The sequence below is a fragment of the Tupaia chinensis genome, unplaced genomic scaffold (assembly GCF_000334495.1).
Source record: "Tupaia chinensis unplaced genomic scaffold, TupChi_1.0 Scaffold000484_1, whole genome shotgun sequence".
Lineage (NCBI taxonomy): Eukaryota > Metazoa > Chordata > Mammalia > Scandentia > Tupaiidae > Tupaia > Tupaia belangeri.
In genome coordinates, this window is record NW_006159996.1 from 1,941,121 (window position 1) to 1,961,138 (window position 20,018).

General features: G+C 43.2%; 1 protein-coding gene across 1 annotated transcript; it reads left to right on the top strand.

Moving 5' to 3' along the window:
* Positions 1-82: 82 nt before the first annotated feature.
* On the top strand, positions 83-19,790 carry IK (IK cytokine). Its single transcript, XM_027774834.1, has 20 exons — positions 83-247; positions 731-797; positions 5,759-5,851; positions 7,034-7,093; positions 8,394-8,561; positions 8,730-8,843; positions 10,295-10,366; positions 10,975-11,021; positions 13,371-13,534; positions 14,872-14,980; positions 15,340-15,379; positions 15,536-15,761; positions 15,996-16,014; positions 16,704-16,782; positions 17,353-17,433; positions 17,683-17,740; positions 18,907-18,995; positions 19,189-19,297; positions 19,461-19,495; positions 19,580-19,790. Exons 1-20 carry the CDS (start codon positions 232-234, stop codon positions 19,605-19,607), a joined length of 1,674 nt encoding a protein of 557 aa, XP_027630635.1. The 5' UTR covers positions 83-231; the 3' UTR covers positions 19,608-19,790.
* The last annotated feature ends 228 nt before the right edge of the window (positions 19,791-20,018 follow it).

Consider the following 20,018-nt stretch of genomic DNA (forward strand, 5'->3'; position numbering starts at 1 on the left):
TAGATGACGTAAGAGGGCGGGATAAGATTTATCCAATGACAGCAGTTGCGGGCCCCTTCCACTATCTCTGCGCTCAGTGTAGGAAAGGTGGGCGGGGTAGGAAGCGGAAAGGTCAGAACGCAGAGCACTGTGGGTTGGTTTCTGAGGTGCACTGTGGGAGAAGGCTTGTCGCCGCTCTGTTGTTGTTGGAAAATAAGCCCTTGCTGCTGGTGTTCAGAGACCGCGGACAAAATGCCGGAGCGAGATAGTAAGTCTGGAAATATCTTCCCCATTTCCTCTGCGGGACTAGGGGTACTAGGCGCGTTATTTGCGCTTCAGTGGAGTGTGTGTGGGTGAGACGCTTGAAGCCTGGCGAAGCCGTTAGGCCCTCAGTGAGACCAACATCCCCACACTCTCCCCAAGCCTCGTTTCTGCCCAAGTGACAACAGGTGGCTTTTGTTGGTGGACCCTTCGGTTCCCTTACGTAATCCTTGGTTACACCGACTCATCTCTCACATAATATTTTAGATGTGGTTTTTGGGAAGTCTGCAGATACTGCTGCACATTCCTAGGGGCCCTTTCTCTGTGCTCCCAAAGCTCCTTGTTTTCTCGTTTTAGCGCTTATTATATCGTATTGTTGCTGCTACTCCTTTTATCTTTCTTCTATATTCTTCACTGCTGCATGCCCACTTTTTGTGTAGGATCTGACATGTAAAAGATTGGTTAAATTAATGTAAATACTTTTTGTTAGGCGAGCCGTTCTCCAACCCTTTGGCCCCAGATGGTCACGATGTGGATGATCCTCACTCCTTCCATCAGTGAGTATTTTGTTGTTAAGACCATGGAGTTAAGCTGGACAATGAGTAGAGCGCTAGTACTAATAGTGAAAGGATTCTGCTTGTCTTGTCAGCAAGGATGGCCAAAAGATTGTACCACTTGGTGTTTTATTTCTGTGAAATGCAAGTGGATCAGACCAGATGTGTAAGATTATTAAAGGACAGAAAAGTTGCCATTTAAAAACTGTTGTTTAGAGGCCAGCAGATGGCGTAATGGTTAGGTGGCTGGACTCCCACGTAGTTGACTGTGGTTCCTGGCGGCTTGAAACTCATGCCAGATATATGTGGACTGGTGCACAAAATCCTGAAAGGAGACTGAAGGAGAAGGGATTGGGTGTAGCCACCCTCCACCCCTACCCCCCCCAAGTGATTTCTCTCTTTCTGTCTCTCCTGTGAGTACACGTGTCCTATAGCAAAAAATCTCTGAAAACAAAACAAAACAGAATGGTTGCTTGATTACATATTATATAGGAACTATTTGTTCCTGTAGAAATGTAAAACATTGTAAATCAAAACACTGTAAAGTTGTCTTTGATAACATTTCCAATTCCAGTTCCTTTCTTTGGGGTAACCAATGTCAGTTATTTTTTTAATTAAAAAAATTTTTTTTTATTTTGCTCAAGTGCATGTGTGCTCCCCAGAGGGAGGGGAGGTACTGAGAAAGCATCCCCTACCCCATGAAGATGGCCATACTGCAATCTCATTTTAGGATTTTGGGGTACACACATGTGTCGGTGTGTTTTTCAAGCTGCTGAGTCCAGGACCAGAACTGCAAAGTGGGTCATGTGGGAACTAGCTGCAGTAATCATCATGACACTAGCTGGCCCGTAGTATTCTCTTTCATGTATACCTTTTTCTCCTTTTTTTTTTCCCCCCTTTTAATGCACCTATATACATGCATGCTATGTGAAGGAAAATATATCATTGCTTTGTGAGTTAAAATATTTAAGTTAAAGCCAGGTGAGGTGGTATGTACCTAAAGTTCCAACTACTCGAGAGGCTTAGGTAGAAGGGTCAAAATTGGAAGCCAGTCTGGGCAACATAGTGAGACTTTTGATTTTAAAAAATTAAATAGATTAAAAAAAGAGAAAGAGCCAGCAGGTGATGTGGTGGTTGAGGTGCTGGAATCCCACATGGCCACCTGTGGTTTGAGTCCGGATCTGGCAGCTTGCTTTCTTACTCTGGTCAAATTTTAAAATAATAATAATAAAATTAAATAAATAATTATTTTAAAAAAGAAAAAAGAAAGAGGCCAGCAGGCGGCACGGTCATTAAGGCGCTGGACTCCCATCCCATATGGGTTACTGTGGTTTGCATCCTAGACCTGGCAGCTTGCTTTCTCACTTTCCCTTTCTCTCTCTGTCCCTCGCTGGTCAAATTAAAAAATAATAATATAAATAAAATAAAATAAATATGTGATTCTTTAAAAAAAAAAAGGGAGAAAAGAGAAATATATTTAAATGTGTCATACTGTTACACTATTTATATAATTCGGCAACTTTCTTTTTATTTAAGCCCATTTAATAGCCTGGAGGTTATTTTCTTTGCAGTGACAGGAATCCCCCTTTTTTTTTTTGAGAGGTTTTTGCTATAGGGCCCGTGCGCTCGCCAGAAAGACAGAGAGAGACAGAGAGACAGAAAGTGAGAAATCACTCCCCCAGGAGGAATGGCCATGCCACAATCGCTTCTCCTCCATTCTTCTCTCGGGATCCTGGGCACGCACGCACAAGTGCCCGGCATGAGTTTTAAGTCCGAGACTCAAACCACAGTTGACTACATGGGAGTCCAGCGACATAGCCATTACGCTAACTGCTGATCCTGAGAATCCCTTCTTGACCATACATGTGAGGTTCTTCCAAGAGTCTTTTTTTTTTTTTTTTTTTTAAAGAGGTTTTCATCTTAGGGTGCATGTGCTGCCTGGAGAGAGACAGACAGACAGAGACAATAAGAGGGAAAGTGAGAAATCACCCCTGAGTGGGGATGGCCACTCTGCAATCCCTTCTCCATTCTCCTTCTGGGATCTTGGACATGAACGTACACATGCCTAGTGTGAGTTTCAAGCCACCAGATCTGGAACTCATACCACAGTTGGCCATGTGGGTGTCCAATGATGTAAGTGCTACGTCATCTGCTGGCCCACAAGAGTCCTATTTTTGATTAGGCTTTGACCTTGGCCTACTGAGCCCAGTTTTAGTAAAGAATCAAGTCCCCTTTTCTGTTTGATACCCAACCAAATTCCCGTTAGTAATTTCCTATGACTCTCCACTTGTCTTTGTTGTACTTGGAGTTAAGTTTAATATCTCTCCCCTGTTGCAAGTCTTATTCCTATTAAAATAATCTTCAGGTGGCATGGTGGTTAAGACACTAGACTCCCATATGACTGACCCTTGTTCAAGTCCCGGACCTGGTGGCTTTTCACTTTCTCTTTTTCTCTCTAGTGAGCACATTTGCCCTATAGCAAAACTTAAATAATTTTATAAATAAATAAATAAATAGATAGATAGTCTTCAATAAAGTCTTCCTTGGAGGAAAAGGGAGCCTGATTAATTATTAAAAACTAAAAGAGTGGAGGGATCTTTTTTTTTTTTTGAGAGGTTTTCGCTATAGGGTGCGTGTACTCGCCAGACAGACAGAGAGAGACAGAGAGACAGAAAGCGAGAAATCACCCCCCAGGGGGGATGGCCACGCCGCAATCCCTTCTCCTCCATTCTCCTCTCGGGATCTTGGGCACACACGCACACGCACCTGGCTTAAGTTTTAAGCCACTGGGTCCGGAATGCAAACTGCGGTTGACTACGTGGGAGTCCAGCGACATAGCCATTATGCTAACTGCTGGTTTCAGACACGTGGGGGGGATTTTCAATAAACTAGGTTAACAGTATTCTTTTTTTCTTAGGTTTTTGCCATAGAACATGTGTGCTGGCTGGAGAGAGACATAGAGAAGGAAAGTGAGAAATCACCCCTGAAGGGGGATGGCCATGCCACAATCCTCTTCCATTCTCTTCTCAGGATTTTGGGCACACAGGCTCACATGCTCGACATAATCCCTAAGCTGCCTGGGCTGGAACTTGAACCATGTCGCCATGTACGAGTCTTTCACCTTCACCACCACAGCACCGGCTGGCCCCAGCAGGATTCTTTTTATTATTTATTTTTTGGAGAGGTTTTTGCTATAAGGGTGCGTGTGCGTGGTAGAAAGATAGAGACAGAGAGACAGAGAGTGAGAAATCACCCCCTAGGGAGGACGACCACGCCGCAATCCCTTCTCCTCTATTCTCTTGGGATTGGGCATGCATGCACATGTGCCCAGCGTGAGTTTAAGCCACCAGGTCCAAGACTTAAACCGTGGTCAACTACATGGGGGTCCAGTGACATAGCCATTACGCCATCTGCTTGTCCCATTTTTTTTTTTTTTCCCCCAGAAGGATTATTTTTAAAACTCGGATCTGTAGGCCAAGAAGAGCTCTAATCAGAAGAGGGATCAAAGAAGTCTGATTATAGTTTAGTCATGGAGGGAGTTCTTGTCAGTGGTAATTAAATGATCTCTCCTACTATCAGTACTATCCCATGGGGAATCACAAAGTTTATTTAGTCATTATTCAGTTAATGAATAGTGAGGTTGTTTTCAACTTTTTATTATTTTCAGGTTATAATTGAGCCTTCTTTACAAGCTTTCTTTTTTTTTTTTTTTTTTTTTGTAGAGGTTTTTGCCTTAGGGCATGTGTACCTACCAGAGAGCAGAAACAGAAAAGACCGAAACATTGAGAGGGAAAGTGAGAAATCACCCTCAGGGTGATGGCAACCCTCCCTCTCCCTTGCAATCCTTTTTCCTCCATTTTCCTCCCAGGATCTTGGCATGTAAGGACATGTACCCGGTGAATCCAGTGATGTAACTGCTACGCCATCTGCTGGCCCCTACGATCCTTCTTATATATACATGCCAGTAATTGGCCAGGCTGAATATGGATAAGTGGAGTCATAGAATATATAAAGTTAAATTTTAATAAATAATGACATTTGTCCTCAAAATTGGAAATACTGATTAATACAGGCACTCATCACTCGTTTCCTTTCTATGACTAGGTCTTTAAGTGAATTGTTTGATAAGCGAGAGTGTCTTGTGATGTGTGTGGCACTATAGGATATGTTTTGATGGATATCACACAGCACTACACTAGAATAACATAATTCTGTCCATACAAAAAGCGTATATTAGATAAGTGCCAAAAAGTAACAAGACATACCATGACACAATAATGTAAGTCTGGTATGATAATTTTTACTTATTCTGAATAATGAAAAGGTCTAAAGAATAACTATAACTGAAATATTTAGTCTTGTGTGATGGCAAATGCTTCATGTAGTGAATATTAACTGATTGGGAACAAGACAAAGCCTCAAAAAAGGGATTCTCGGGACCAGCAGTTGGTGTAATGGCTATGTCGCTGGACTCCCATGTAGTTGACCGTGGTTCAAGTCCCGGACCCGGTGGCTTAAACTCATGCCGGGTGAGTGTGTGTGCGTGCCCAAGATCCCAAGAGGAGAATAGAGGAGAAAGGATTGCTGTGTGACCATCTCCCCGGGGGGTGATTTCTTGCTTTCTGTTTCTCTGTCTGTCTTTCTGGCGAGCGTATGCACCCTATAGCAAAAACCTCCCCCTCTAAAAAAAAAAGGGATTCTCCATGCTGAAGAACTGGGCATAAGTTCTAGCAGTCCTTAAAACAGGTAGGTTGTTAAGTGAAGAGTGACTGTACTCCCATCAGCTGTATTATATACTTCCCAAATTTTCACTCATACTTGATTTATCAAACATTTTAGTAGTCAACACTGATGGCATGTCTTTGTTTTTATTTGTATTTCTAATAAAGTTAAATGTGTTTTTTACATGTTCCATTTCTATTTATTATTGAGAAAATTTTTAATATCTTTTCTCTTTTTTCTAGATCAAAACTCACAAATGAAGACTTCAGGAAACTACTCATGACCCCAAGGGCCGCACCTACATCTGCACCACCCTCCAAGTCACGTCACCATGAGTAAGTCTTTGGATGATCCAACCTGTCTCCTACCTCCTTTCTTGCTCCTACTTCTCCCTTTTTACTGAACCAGAATATTGTAGCTGGATACCTAGTCCTTTTCTTTTTTTTTTTTAAGAGAGATTTTTGCTATGGAGTACATGTGCTTGCCAGAGACACAGAGAAGGAGAGAAAGAGAAAATGAGAAATCACCCCCAGAGGGAAGGGCCATGCCACAATCCCTTCTCCTCCATTCTTCTCTTAGGATTTTGGGCATGCACACATATATCTCCCAGTGTGGGTTTCAGGCCACTGGGTCCAGGACTTGAGCTGTGGTCGGCCACATGAGAATCTATTGCCTTAACCACTATGCCACTTGCTGGCCCCCCAGTCCTGTATGAAGGGTCTATGGTTCTGATTTTTTCCCCCTAGAGATTGAAGTTCCAGTGATGACTGGAATGCCTAGGGTCTTACACCTTCTCAGAGTATGTTTCATGAACCACTTGCATTGCAGTTGTTGCTGGTGAAATAGGCAGATATCTGGGCTTATTCTAGCCCCATGGGTTCAGATACTCTGGGATAGATAACTTAGTTTATATACTTTTTTTTTAATTAAAAAAATACTCTTTTTAAAATTTTTTTATTTATTCATTCATTTATCTTTAATTTGACAGAGAGAGGGAGAGGAAGAGGGGAAGTGAGAAAGCAAGCCACCAGGTCCAGGACTTGAACCATGGTCAGTCATGTGGGAGTGTCCAGCACTTTAACCACCATGCCACCTGCTGATTCCCTATATACTTTTTTTCAAGTTTGTTTATTAATTTTTTCCATGAGAGATACACACATGCAGGCATCCCAGCAATCTACTTCTAGTCCTCCTATTCAGGATCACTAACATGTGTGCCTGATGTGCCCAGGTAGGTCCTGGGATGTGAGCCCAGGAATTTTCCCATGGGGTTCAGTTGTGTTACCACTGTACTACTGCCTGGCCCTGGAGTTGTCATTTTAATAGTTCCTCAAGTGTTTATTATGATATTTTCTAAAGCTTGAGTATTCATTCTCCTACAGATATTGATATGAATATCTGCCTGATTGAAACTATTGGCTTTGATCAGAACTCTAGGCCTTTCTTTAGTTCTTATAGCTGCTTTTTGGGTGTTTGGGGCAATGTTTTTCTGTTAGTGAGTTTCTTGTCTCTTCTAGGATGCCAAGGGAGTACAATGAGGATGAAGACCCAGCTGCCCGAAGGAGGAAAAAGAAAAGGTGAAGGAATGGTAGAGGGTGTGGGTTTTAAGGTGGGTAGTGTTTGGGGGACGGGAGTAGGGGCTAGTTATTAGGCTAGAGATTGAGGTTTTCCTTTATTGTCCAGAGGTTCTCTGCTTCCTAATGGAGAGGAGTGATAGTTTAAGTGGGAGTACAGGCCTTTGGTGTTAACTTTGCTACATTTTGGTATCATTTTTTAAAAAAGAATTAGTCATTTTATTTTATTTATTATTATCATTATTTTTTAACTTGCTATAGTCATCAGAAGAGAGAGACAAAGAAAGAGGAAAAGTGCAAAAGCAAGCTGCCAGGTTTAGAACTCAAACCATGGTTGGCCATGTGGGAGTCTAGCATCTCAACCACCACACTACCTGCTGGCCCCCAATATTATTTTGTTTTTACCAGTTTTCTAATTGCATAGCCTTGGACATTTTGAGTAATTTCTCTAATCCATAGGTGGAATAGAGAAAGCAGTACATTTTACTAGGTTGTCATAAGGATCAATTGTGATAGTGCACATACATATTATTATTATTATTATTAATTTAGAGAGATTTTTGCTATAGAGCACATGCAGTTGCTGGAGAGACAGACAAATTGAGAAATCATTCCCTGAGGGGGTGGCCATGCTGCAGTCCCTTCTCTTCCAGTCTCCTCTGTGGATTTTTGGTACATATGCACACACACCTGACATGAGTTTCAAGCTGCCAGGTTTAGGACTCATACCATGGTTGGCCATGTGGGAGTCCAGTGACGTAACCCTGTACTATCTACTGGTCCTGTGATAGTACATATAAATACCGAGCACAAGTACCTGGCATATAGCAATCATTAAATCATGGTTTCCATCATTATCATCATCATCATCATCATCATCATTATTATGATACTAAACTTTCTGAATTAAGTAATTTGCAATTTCTCTTTTCTGGGAGCATACCAGAAAGGAAGTTATTTTCACCTGAAGTGTAGAAAGTGATAGATATTCAAAGATTTTCTGATTGCTGTGTGGAAAAGTCTCTCACACCTATACAGAATCAGTACAGTTGGATGTTATTAAAGAGTTCTGAAGTGACAGATGGACTATCCCAAAATAGCATTGGAACAGAATATCTGTGAGATGAAAGAAGCCGCAGTTCTGATTTTGAGGGGTGATAAAGGTGGCCAACAGTTCTGTCAGGACATATATATGAGCTTTCACCACAGGGAGCAGGATGAAGATACAGGGAGGTAAGAGCAGTTCTGTTGACCTCAGAGAGCAACTGTTGAGCCTTACATACTCGCTTTTCTATGTCCATAGTTACTATGCCAAGCTACGCCAACAAGAAATTGAGCGCGAGAGAGAGCTAGCAGAGAAGTACCGGGACCGAGCCAAGGAACGGAGAGATGGCGTGAACAAGGATTATGAGGAAACCGAGTTGATCAGCACCACAGCTAATTACAGGGCTGTGGGCCCCACTGCTGAGGCGTGAGTACTGAGGGGATCAGAGCATGATTCTTTTAGCATCCCAGAGTCATAATCACATGCGATTGCTTCCTTATACTTGCCCTGCTCTGGAGTCTATACTAAGCCATTTTCAGGAGAAGCTTACCACCTACAGAGGACTATTCTGATGTGGCTTCTTTCATTACACAGGGACAAATCAGCCGCAGAGAAGAGAAGACAGTTGATTCAGGAGTCCAAGTTCTTGGGTGGTGATATGGAACACACCCATTTGGTGAAAGGCTTGGATTTTGCTCTCCTTCAAAAGGTGAGTCGTGACATGTGAGGACTAACGCTAGAGTGCTGAATGTTCTTGTATGTGCCTTGCAAGGTGAGGTGAGAGACTCCTGACAGTTTAGACCGTCTAGAAAAAGGGCTAAAGATGTTCACTCTGTAGCAACTTATCCTGCAAATATTAGGTTAAATATTATTTCCTTATGAAGTCATCTCTGGTTACCGAGATATAGACACCCCAGTCTTCACTTCCCATTTCCTGCACCCTTGCATAGCCCTTCTATCTTACTTATAGCAGTTACTGCACTTTCTGAAATTAATTTTTTATAAGTATTTTATTTATTCATTTATTTATTTCAATTCGACCAGAGAGGGACAGAGTGAGAGATAAAGAGAAAGTGAGAAAGAAAGCCGCCAGGTCCAGGACTGGAACCATAGTCGGCCATGTGGGAATCCAGCGCCTCTAACCACCATGACACTTGCTGGCCCCCTGAAATTAATTTTTTAAAAAATTGCCAAGTGTTGGGACCAGCAGTTAGTGTAATGGCTATGTCACTGGACTCCCATGTAGTCGACCGTGGTTCAAGTCCCAGACCTGGTGGCTTAAACTCACACCGGGCACATGTACATGCGTGCCCAAGATCCCAAGAGGAGAATGGAGGAGAAGGGACTGTGGCATGGCCATCCCCCCTGGGTTGTGATCTCTCGCTTTCTGTCTTTCTGTCTCTGTCTGTCTGGCGAGTGCACATGCCCTATAGCAAAAACCTCTCCAAAAAAAATTTGCCAAGTGTGTGCATTTGCCAGAGAGAGACAAAGAACGAGGGAGAAGGGAGATAGCATCCCATAGTGGGGCGTGCTCTTGCAGTCCTATCTCCATTTCTCTGTCCTGTTGGGATTTGGAGCATGCACATGTACATGCCTGGCATGTTTTTCAAGCTTCTAAGGTCAGGATTTGAACCTCATAGTTGACCATGTGGGATCCAGCGACCTTAACCATTAGGCCATGGAGCCAGCCCAAAATTAATTTGTCTTTGTCTCTCCTCCTATAAGAGTAAGATCAATATTTGTCTTGTTTAATACTGTGTTCTTAGTTCCGGGTACACTGAGGTATAGAGTCTATTCAGTAAATACATGTGAAGTGAATGAATGTCTAAAGCTTACTTGTGGGCTGGCACCCATGGGAACAGTGGAAAGGCACTGTTCAAGAGAAGCCGGATCTCGTATGGCAACCATGGTTTGAATCCCCTGCCCAGTCAGCCGGTAGCATGCTGGATGTATGCACGAGTGCCCACGACCTGACAAGCTGGAAGATTGGAAGAAGGGAGTCATGATTATGACCAGACCTTGTGGAAGATGTCATCTCTCACACTTTCTCTCCCTATTCTCCCTCTCACATGTGTGCATGCATTTTGTCAGAAGTAAACAAAAAAAAATTTTAAACCCTATATAACCAGTAGTTGTAAACCCTATGTTTTCATTCCTGCGGTACGAGCTGAGATTGCCAGCAAAGAAAAAGAGGAAGAGGAACTAATGGAAAAGCCCCAAAAAGAAACTAAGTAAGTTGACATCAAGGAAGACTTGAGAATTTTTTTTCTTCTGGGGGGCAGGGTTTGCTATAGGACATGTGCGCTCACCAGAAAGACAGAGAGACAAAAAGCGAGAAATCACCCCACAGGGTGGATGGCCATGTCACAATCCCTTCTCCTTTCTCCTCTTGGTATCCTGGGCACGCACATAGACGCACCCGGCATGAGCTTAAACCGCTGGGTCTGGGTCTCGAACCATGGTTGACTACGTGGGAGTCCAGTTCCATAGCCATTACGCCAACTGCTGGTCCCAGTCTTGAGAATTTTAAAAGGTGGGACCTAAAGGAGAAACACGTTTAGTAGGCTAGCTGGTGGCATGGTGGTTAAAGTGGCTAGATATCAAATGGCCAACTGTGCAGTCCGAGGCCCAAACCTGGTGACTTGAAAAATATGCCAGATGCATGTGCGTGCATGCCCCAAAAGGAAGGAAAAATAGAGGAGAAAGGATTGTGGGGTGACCATTCCACATGAGGGATGCTTTCTTATTTTCCCTATCTCCTGCCAGTGCACACACCCTCTGACAAAAATAAAAAAGAAAAGAAATTTAGAAAAAAAAAAAAAAAATTTTTTTTTTTCAGGAAAGATGAGGATCCTGAAAATAAAATTGAATTTAAAACGCGTCTGGGTGAGTATGGAGTTTTTACACTAGCTACTGTGTGTTCTAGACAAATTGTAGGGAATTTAATGCTCTGGGCGGGATCTGCTTCCCCTTTGCCTCAACCTTCTTTATTCTTTCTTACTCCTAAATCTCTAGTTCCCATCAAATACTCTTTTTTTTTGCGGGGGAAAGGTTTTTGCTATAGGACGTGTGTGCTTGCCAGAAAGACAGAGACAGAGAGACAGAAAGTGAGAAATCACCTCCCCTGGGGGGGAGATGGCCACACTGCAGTTCTTTCTCCTCCATTCTCCTCTAAGGATCCTGGGCACACATGCTTACATGCCTGGTGTGAGTTTAAGCCACCAGGTCTGGGACTCAAACCACGGTTGACTACATGGGAGTTCAGCAACATAGCCATTATGCTAACTGCTGGTTTCCCATCAAATACTGTTAATAGAACTCAGACATGAACTTAGTCATTTCACGTGTTATTTATATCTACTTAGTAGGATTGGAAGCTCTTTCAAGGTTGAGGCTTATGTATTAAAGGAGGTAGCATGGTTAGTGATTAAAGGCTTGGAATTAGAAGTCAGAGAAAGTTAGGTTTAAATATTGATAATGAAACCACAGTAAGTGCAATTTTATGCAACTGAATTCTGTTTGTTCATCTGTAAAAATTAGGTTGTCTACCTCATGAGATTATTGTTGGGATGAAGAGAAATGAAATATATGCATGGTCTAAAGAAAGTTCACAGAAAATGTGTACAAGGCTACTTCAAAAAGGTTATGGAAAATGGGACCAGCAGTTAGCGTAATGGCTATGTCACTGGACTCCCATGTAGTCCACCACGGTTCGTGTCCTGGACCCGGTGGCTTAAAACTCACGCCGGGCGCATGTGCGTGCGTGCCCAAGATCCCGAGAGGAGAATGGAGGAGAAGGGATTGCGGCGTGGCCATCCCCCCCCGGGGGGTGATTTCTCGCTTTCTGTCTGTCTGTGTCTGGCGAGTGCAAGCGCCCTATTGCTTTCTCACTTTCTCTCACTTGTTCTCTCTCTCACTCTGTCTCTCTGGTCAAATTTATTTATTTATTTATTTAAAGAATTATTTTATTTAACTTTATTTATTATTATTATCATTGTTATTTTCCAGTTTGATCAGAGAGAGAGTGAGGAAGTGAGAAAGCAAGCCACCAGGTCCGAGACTTGAACCATGGTTGGCCATGTGGGAATCCAGCGCCGTTAACCCCCACGCCACCTGCCAGCCCCCTCTCTGGTCAAATTTAAATAAATAAATAAAATTAAATAGAACAATGCCAAAAAAAATTAAGAAGGTTAATGGAAATACATTTTTTTCTTTTTAGAGGTTTATTTATTTATTTATTTTGGCTATTAACACATATGTGCTTGCCAGAGAGACAGAAAGCGAGAAATCATTCCCCCGGGGAGATGGCCATGTTGTAATCCCTTCTTCCCTTCTCCATTCTCCTCTCAGGATATTGGGCACGCACGCACACACACATGCCCGATGGGAGTTTTTTTTCTTTTTAGAGAAAGAGTTTCGCTATGGGGCACATGTGCTTTTCAGGGAGGGAGGGAGGGCAGGGAGGGAAGGAGAGACGGAGGGAGGGAGATCACTCCCCCAAGGGGATGGCCACAGCCACAATCCCTTCTACATTCTCCTGGGATTTTGGGCGCATATGCTCCCTGCATGAATTTAAAGCTGCTGGGTCCAGGACTTGAACTGCAGTTGGCCATGTGGGAGTCCAGTGATGTAACTATTATGCCATCTGCTGGTCCCTCTGGTGTGAGTTTTAAGTCACCAGGTCTGGGACTCGAACCACTATTGATGTGAGAATCCAGGCATGCCCATTACACCATCTGCTGTTCCCTGGAGGTGTATACTATAAACAAATTATGTTTGAATTTCAAAAATTTTCACACCAAATACTTGTACTTTAATTTTTCCATGGGACTTCTTGAAGTTTCTTGTATGTGTCTATCATACTGAACATGTAGTGTAGTTGATTTTTCTGTCATCATCAATAAACCTCATCCCTCTTCCTTACTAGGCCTAATTCAATGTGGGCACTTAGTATCCTTGGGAAGGCAATGTGGAAGAGTGGGTAGGAATCCAGGCTTTGGAGTTAGACTGCCTGGGTCCTATTCTTTTCTCTGTTACTTGGTATCTATTTGACAGTCTTACTGTTCTTATTAATAAAAATAATAATAAATAATAATGCTCATGTCACAGGGTATTATTGAATGAAGCAAAGCATTCACAACACTGGTGGCTTGCACAGAGTCAGCACTTAATAAATGATACGTGTTATTATAGAAGGTTCTCATTGCCTACTTGCTGCTCTTCCCCCTTTTGTAGGCCGCAATGTTTATCGTATGCTTTTTAAGAGTAAAGCATATGAGCGGAATGAACTGTTCCTGCCAGGCCGCATGGCCTACGTGGTGGACCTGGATGATGAATATGCTGACACGGATATCCCCACTACTCTTATCCGCAGCAAGGCGGATTGCCCCACCATGGAGGTGTGTAACCTGAGTCCTGAGATCTTATCACAGTCTTGTCCCTTCCCTGTCCTGATCTTCTACATCACCAAGTTCTGACTACTTTTACCTGCTAAATTTCAGTGGTGTCTGTTCAGTTTTGTCCTCCACCAATAACATTCTGGTATAAGCCATACTCTCTTGTTAAATGTTGCCTGATTAGTTTTCCCATTTCCACTCTGGTTCCTTTCAATGGGTAATTCTTTCATTCTCTCTCTTTTTTTAAATATCAGAGGGCATGTGCACTCATGCCTGGCATGGTTCCCAAGCCACTGGAACTGGGACTGTTTGGCTATGTGGGATCCAGCTTCTTCTGCATAGCACTTAACCACTGTATTACAGGCCAGCCCTGTTATTTTTCTTTCTTTTTTGTTTTTAATTTGCTATAAGGTGTGTGCACTTGCTAGAGAGAGAGGTAAAATGAAAGAGCACTCCCTGGGGGGATGGCCATGCCATAGTCCCTTCTCCTTCATTCTCCTCTGGGGATTTTAGGCATGCACACGTGTTTTCAAGCTGCTGGGTCTGGGACTTGAACCACCCATCTACCATGTGGGATCCCGCTGCTCTAACCACTACTGATAGGGTGCGTGCCTTTGCCAGAAAGACAGAGAGAGACAGAGAGATAGAAAGCGAGAAATCACTCCCCCAGGGGGGATGACCACGCCGCAACCCCTTCTCCATTCTCCTCTTGGGATCTTGGGCACCCTTGTACATGTGCCCTGCGGGAGTTTAAGCCACCAGGTTCAGGATTTGAACCGTGGTCAACTACATGAGAGTCGAGCGACATAGTCATTACGCCATCTTCTGGTTCCTAGATTTTTTTTTTAAAGATATATTTTTGCTATAAGGCACATCAGTTGTTGGAGAGACAGATATAGAAAGCAAGAAATCACCCCCCTAAGGGGGATGGCCACAACACAGTCCCTTCTCTATTTTCCTCTCGGGATTTGGGCAGGCACCCACACGCATCTGGCATGAGTTTTAAGCTTGGGTCTGGGCCTTGAACCACGTTCCATTATGTCCAGCAATGTAACCATTATGCCATCTGCTGGTCCCAAGAATTTAGAATTCTTAACCATGGTCTCTGAGTCCCTGCAATACTTGGTCACCGTGCTGCCTCCTTATTCTTCTGCCATCCTAATTTTCTTGAATGTTGAAGGTTCACTTTGACCCAGAACCTCTGTGCATGCTTTTCCATGTGTCTGGAATGTTCTGTAACATTTCCTTTCCCTGCTTGTTCTCATCTAATAATTGTAACTCATCTTTTGGGATGTTTAGAGACTAAATGCTCAGTAGGTTTACATTCTTGTGATTTTCAGGCCCAGACCACACTGACCACAAATGACATTGTCATCAGCAAGCTCACCCAGATCCTTTCATACTTGAGGCAGGGTACCCGCAACAAGAAGCTCAAGAAGAAGGATAAAGGTACTTGGCAGGTTAGGGAGAAAAACCTTACCTGGGGAGGAGCATTTGGGATGGGACAAAGGTCTTCTGAAGTATTCTGTTTCCAAAACATTGGAATGCTCCTGGGGAGCAGAGAAAAATGGTAGCAGAGGAGATTTAGAAAGGAGACAAATACATCCGAGTTCTGTCTGCTTGACTGACGCAAAAAAAACAGGTTTCAAAGCATGATTAGGATTAAAGCATGAGGAGAGAAAGTGGAGAGCTTTTGTTCTATATTTTAAACAGAAAATGTTTAAAAGATCAATGAGATCTGGAAAGGATGATGAGCCTGAGTAGAAATTAACTCAGATGTGCATTTCTGACTTCTCTCTACATTTCAGGGAAGCTGGAAGAGAAGAAACCTCCTGAGGCCGACATGAAGTATGTCCTAGTTCCTGGCACCTGATCTGAAGGGAGGGGACATGTGTTTCTTACCTTTGGCATTTTGGGGAGGCCTTGGTGTGAGAATCGGGAGAAATGGTCAGGGAAGGTGGAGGAATATGTGACTTTGACAGCTAATAATCTTTATTTTCCTAGCATTTTTGAAGATATTGGGGATTATGTCCCCTCTACCACCAAGACACCTAGGGACAAGGAGCGGGAGAGATATCGGGAACGGGAGCGTGACCGGGAGAGAGACAGAGACCGTGACCGAGAGAGGGAGAGAGAGAGAGATCGGGAACGAGAGCGAGAGCGGGACCGCGAGAGAGAGGAGGAAAAGAAGAGGCATAGCTACTTTGAAAAACCAAAAGTGGACGATGAGGTGAGGTGTTGGCCCTTCGTACCAAGTGGTTGAGGTATTCCTCAAGTCAGATACAGCACCCTCCTATTATAAAGGGACCTCATGACTCTGCAGCACCAACTGCGTCAACTAACCCAGGGTAGAAACCATCCTGGAAATGGAGGGCAAGGTGGGGCAGGGTATTGATTCAGATTTGGGCAAGGGATAACTTGGAATCTCTCGTGACACTTACTTCAGTTTTTGTTTCTTTTCCAGCCCATGGATGTTGACAAAGGTAGGTTGCGTCTACAGCATCTTGAGCTTTGGCAGTTCTGCTTTCCTGGTCTGAGAATCTGATCCCAGAGCTGGCAAGGTGGGGGGTTGAGCGATTTCCTAGATCTGGGTTTTCATAAGAACCATGCTTGCTTTCTAGATATACAGAGGATTCTGGAGTTCCCTCCACCTTCCTAGGCAATGGCAGGGCATATTTGATTTTAGAAAGTTTTTTTTAGTTTTGCTTTTATTTTTGGTTGTCAGGTGCATGTACTTTATGGGAGGAGGGGATTGAGAGAGTGAGAGAGAAATGACTCCCCAGGGGGTTGGCCATGCTGTAGTCCTTTCTCTTTTCTCCTCTCAGTAGATCGAGGGACTCAAACCACACAGCTGGCCATGTGGAATCCAGTACCTTAACCTCCAAGCTACCTGCTGGTCCATGTGCTTTAGATGTAATTCCTATCTCTGGAGTTCTTAGGGGGAGAGGCAGAGATAGGTTGAGTGTGCAATGTTCTGAGTACCCCTGCTTGAACCAGAGCAGCTCATTATTAGTTGGATTAAATTAGTTTGGTTAAAATTTTGTTAGATTAAAAGGTTTTGTTGCCTTAAAAATATTTTTATGAAAGCCACAGGTTGGAAGTGTATTCTCAGGAGGAAGGAGGTTGTGAGAGCCATGGTTCAGAGTATGAGCAGAGTTCTCTTTCCTTCTAGGACCTGGGTCTGCAAAGGAATTGATCAAGTCCATCAATGAAAAGTTTGCTGGGTCTGCTAGCTGGGAAGGCACTGAATCATATCCTTTATTTTAATATGTTCTTGGGTTCCAGGGAACTACTACCTTTTAATTCTCACTCTACCTGCCTCCTTATTCCTTCCTCCCCCATCCCCTGTCCTGTGCTCCTTCCCTTCTGTAGTGGAGTTTGAAAGGAATGAAACCATGTCTTACCCCTTCCTCAGAGGACCTATTCAAGCTTAGAGCGCTCTCCTGACAATTCTTTTTTTTTTTTTTGGAGAGGTTTTCACTATAGGGCGCGTGCGCTTGCCAGACAAACGGAGAGACATAGAGACAGAAAGCGAAAAATCACCCCCCAGGGGGGATGGTCACACCGCAATCCCTTCTCCATTCTCCTCTCGGGATCTTAGGCATGCACGCACACGCGCCCGGCATGAATTTTAAGCCACCGGGTCCGGGACGCAAACCGTGGTCGACTAAATGGGAGTCCAGCGACATAGCCATTACGCTAACTGCTGGTTCCCTCGCCTGATAATTTTTATTTTGGGACTTTTAGCCCTTGGCTTTTCCTGCCTGAAGCTTTTTTGAGATGGGTGAAATTCTATTTAGTATTTTCTTTAACTAGCTTATGCTAAAGAAGCCAGAAGACAAAAAGCAGCTGGGAGATTTCTTTGGCATGTCCAACAGTTACGCAGAGTGCTACCCAGCCACGTATGTCAGACCCTGTTAGGGGAGGGAGGCTGGGATGAATGAAGAACAAGTTGGGGTTGGGGGTGGAAATTTAATTTGCTGGGACCCAGGAGTACTTTTTATTCGGATGGACTATTCTATTAGGCTTGGAGAGGGAGGTGTAGGGGGGTGGTCTTTCCCAGGAAGATAGCCTCGTAGTTGGGTAGGTTTCTGGAGGAAGTTTAGGGGTCTATGCCTGCAACTTATGTTTAACTATTGCTTTTCTTTTAGAATGGATGACATGGCAGTGGATAGTGATGAGGAAGTGGATTATAGCAAAATGGACCAGGTATGGATTTGGCAAGATGGTGGGGGTCTTTGGGCAGTTACTCTTTAGCACTTATCTTCCTCATTCTCCCCAACAAATCTCTTTTTTTTTCCTCCCATAAAAGCATCAGCATTGTGGGTCTTGAGCAGCTTAACTTTTTAAAATATCTGTAGAAGATCAAATGAGATGGAAATAGGTCAAAAATCTGTTTCTTATTTCCTATTACAAAGTGCCAGGTTTTTATTCCCATCCTAGGCAGTAAGCAAGCATTAATGCATATGTAGAAAAGGCAGGAGGACTTGGCAGTTTTTAGAAAATAACTGGATTTATTCTAGCTAGGGTTGATGTTTTCTTCTAAGTATAAAATATTTTTTAAAAATTTAATTTTAACCCACTAAAGGTTATCTGTCAGAAACAATAATGAACTTTTTTTTTTTAGAGGTTTTTGCCATAGGGGTGTGCGCTTGCCGGAAGACAGAGAGAGACAGAGAGACAGAAAGCGAGAAATCACCCCCCAGGGGCAGATGGCCATGCTGCAATCCTTTCTCCTCCATTCTCCTCTCGGGATCTTGGGCACGCACTGGCCCTCGGCAAGTTTAAGCCAGTGGGTTCGAGACTCGAACCGCGGTCGACTACATAGGAGTCCAGCAACATAGCCATTACGCCAATTGCTGGTCCCAACAATAATGAACTTCAATGGTGAAACTTTAGATGTATCCTCGTAATGTCAAGATAAGATAAAAATACTCAGTGCTGCTCATATTAAAAATGATAGAGTCCCATAAAATAAAAAGACCACCTCTAACAACATTAATGGTGAAGAAATCTCATCTACTTTTCCATGTTCTAAGGGTGCTACAGTGGTTAAGAGCATGATTTCATCTTAGAGCCTTGTTTAATCACACTTCTGCCATTTATTTTGTGACCTTTTACTATATATGTCTCGTTTTCCTCATCAGGAAAATGGAGAGAAATATAATTTCCTCTTTAGAGAACTTTTTTGGGTGAGAATTAAATAGGGTATGTGTTTATTATAATGCTGGTGCATAGTAAGTACATAATAAATCTTTGTTATATATTAGACAGGATTTACGAATGGTGAAACCTGGAATCATGGCTTTAATCAAGGGCTAAGAGTTCATTTTCTCTGACATCTTTTCTCCATCCCCCATTCTGTCCTGCAACAGGGTAACAAGAAGGGCCCCTTAGGCCGCTGGGACTTTGATACCCAGGAGGAATACAGCGAGTATATGAACAACAAGGAGGCTTTGCCCAAGTGAGTCAATACTGAATATGGGCAGGGAGTGAAGAGGGTGTTTGGCAATTTGATGGGCTAGCACACACCAGGTTAGACTGTAGTCTGGCCGAGTTACTCCCAAATAGGTTCTCTGCCCACAGGACCCTCAAGGAAAACCTGCTATGGCATACAAACTCTGATGCCTTCTCCCAACTGCCCTTTATGTTCTCAGGGCTGCATTCCAGTATGGTATCAAGATGTCTGAAGGACGGAAAACCAGGCGCTTCAAGGAGACCAATGACAAGGCAGAGCTTGATCGCCAGTGGAAGAAGATTAGTGCTGTAAGTGGGACCCCTTGGGTGAGAGGTTTCAGCTGGAAGGAGACACTGGCCCACAGATCTAGGGATAGACAGGTGTTTGGGAGCCATGAAAGTAAAGCAGTCAGGCTTGACCAGATGAGCATAGACTGGCAGCATGACTGTTGACTATCACTTACTTTTGCAGATCATTGAGAAGAGGAAGAAGATGGAAGCTGATGGGTGAGCAGCAACATTCTTTGTGGGATTGGTGAGAACTGTTTAGTATACTGATCTTACACTGACCCATTTTTCCTTCCATTGCAGGGTTGAAGTCAAAAGACCAAAATATTAATCTCCATAAGGATATGTTCCCCTCTACATTCTTTGAACAACTTCAGTTCCCAAAAAGGCTACAAGGTGTTTTTGTGTGTGTGTATGTGTGTGTGTGTGTTTTTTTTTTTTTTCCCCTTTTGAATGTATATAATATTTTAATGTATAATCATTTGGCTCCATTAAAATTGGTTAACTTCCTGTATTTCCTTCTCTATGTTGAGCATCTCCTCTTCAGGCCCCTGGAACACCAAGAGGGTTAATTCTACCACTTTTATCGCTTATATAACATTACACACAGAAAGTCGTGTCAGTCCTTTCTGGAGCTGTGGTTCTAGATTCCTATATAGCAAGGATATTTATTAGCCAGTGTATCCAGAAGGGATGAATGACCCTCACTTGTCAAGAAGTAAATATAAAGGTCCCTTTCTCA

Coding starts and splice junctions, on each gene's coding strand:
- IK (XM_027774834.1), top strand. Junction 10,367..10,974: donor AAGCCCCAAAAAGAAACTAA/GTAAGTTGACAT, acceptor TTTTTTTTTCAG/GAAAGATGAGGATCCTGAAA. Junction 17,741..18,906: donor ATTATAGCAAAATGGACCAG/GTATGGATTTGG, acceptor GTCCTGCAACAG/GGTAACAAGAAGGGCCCCTT.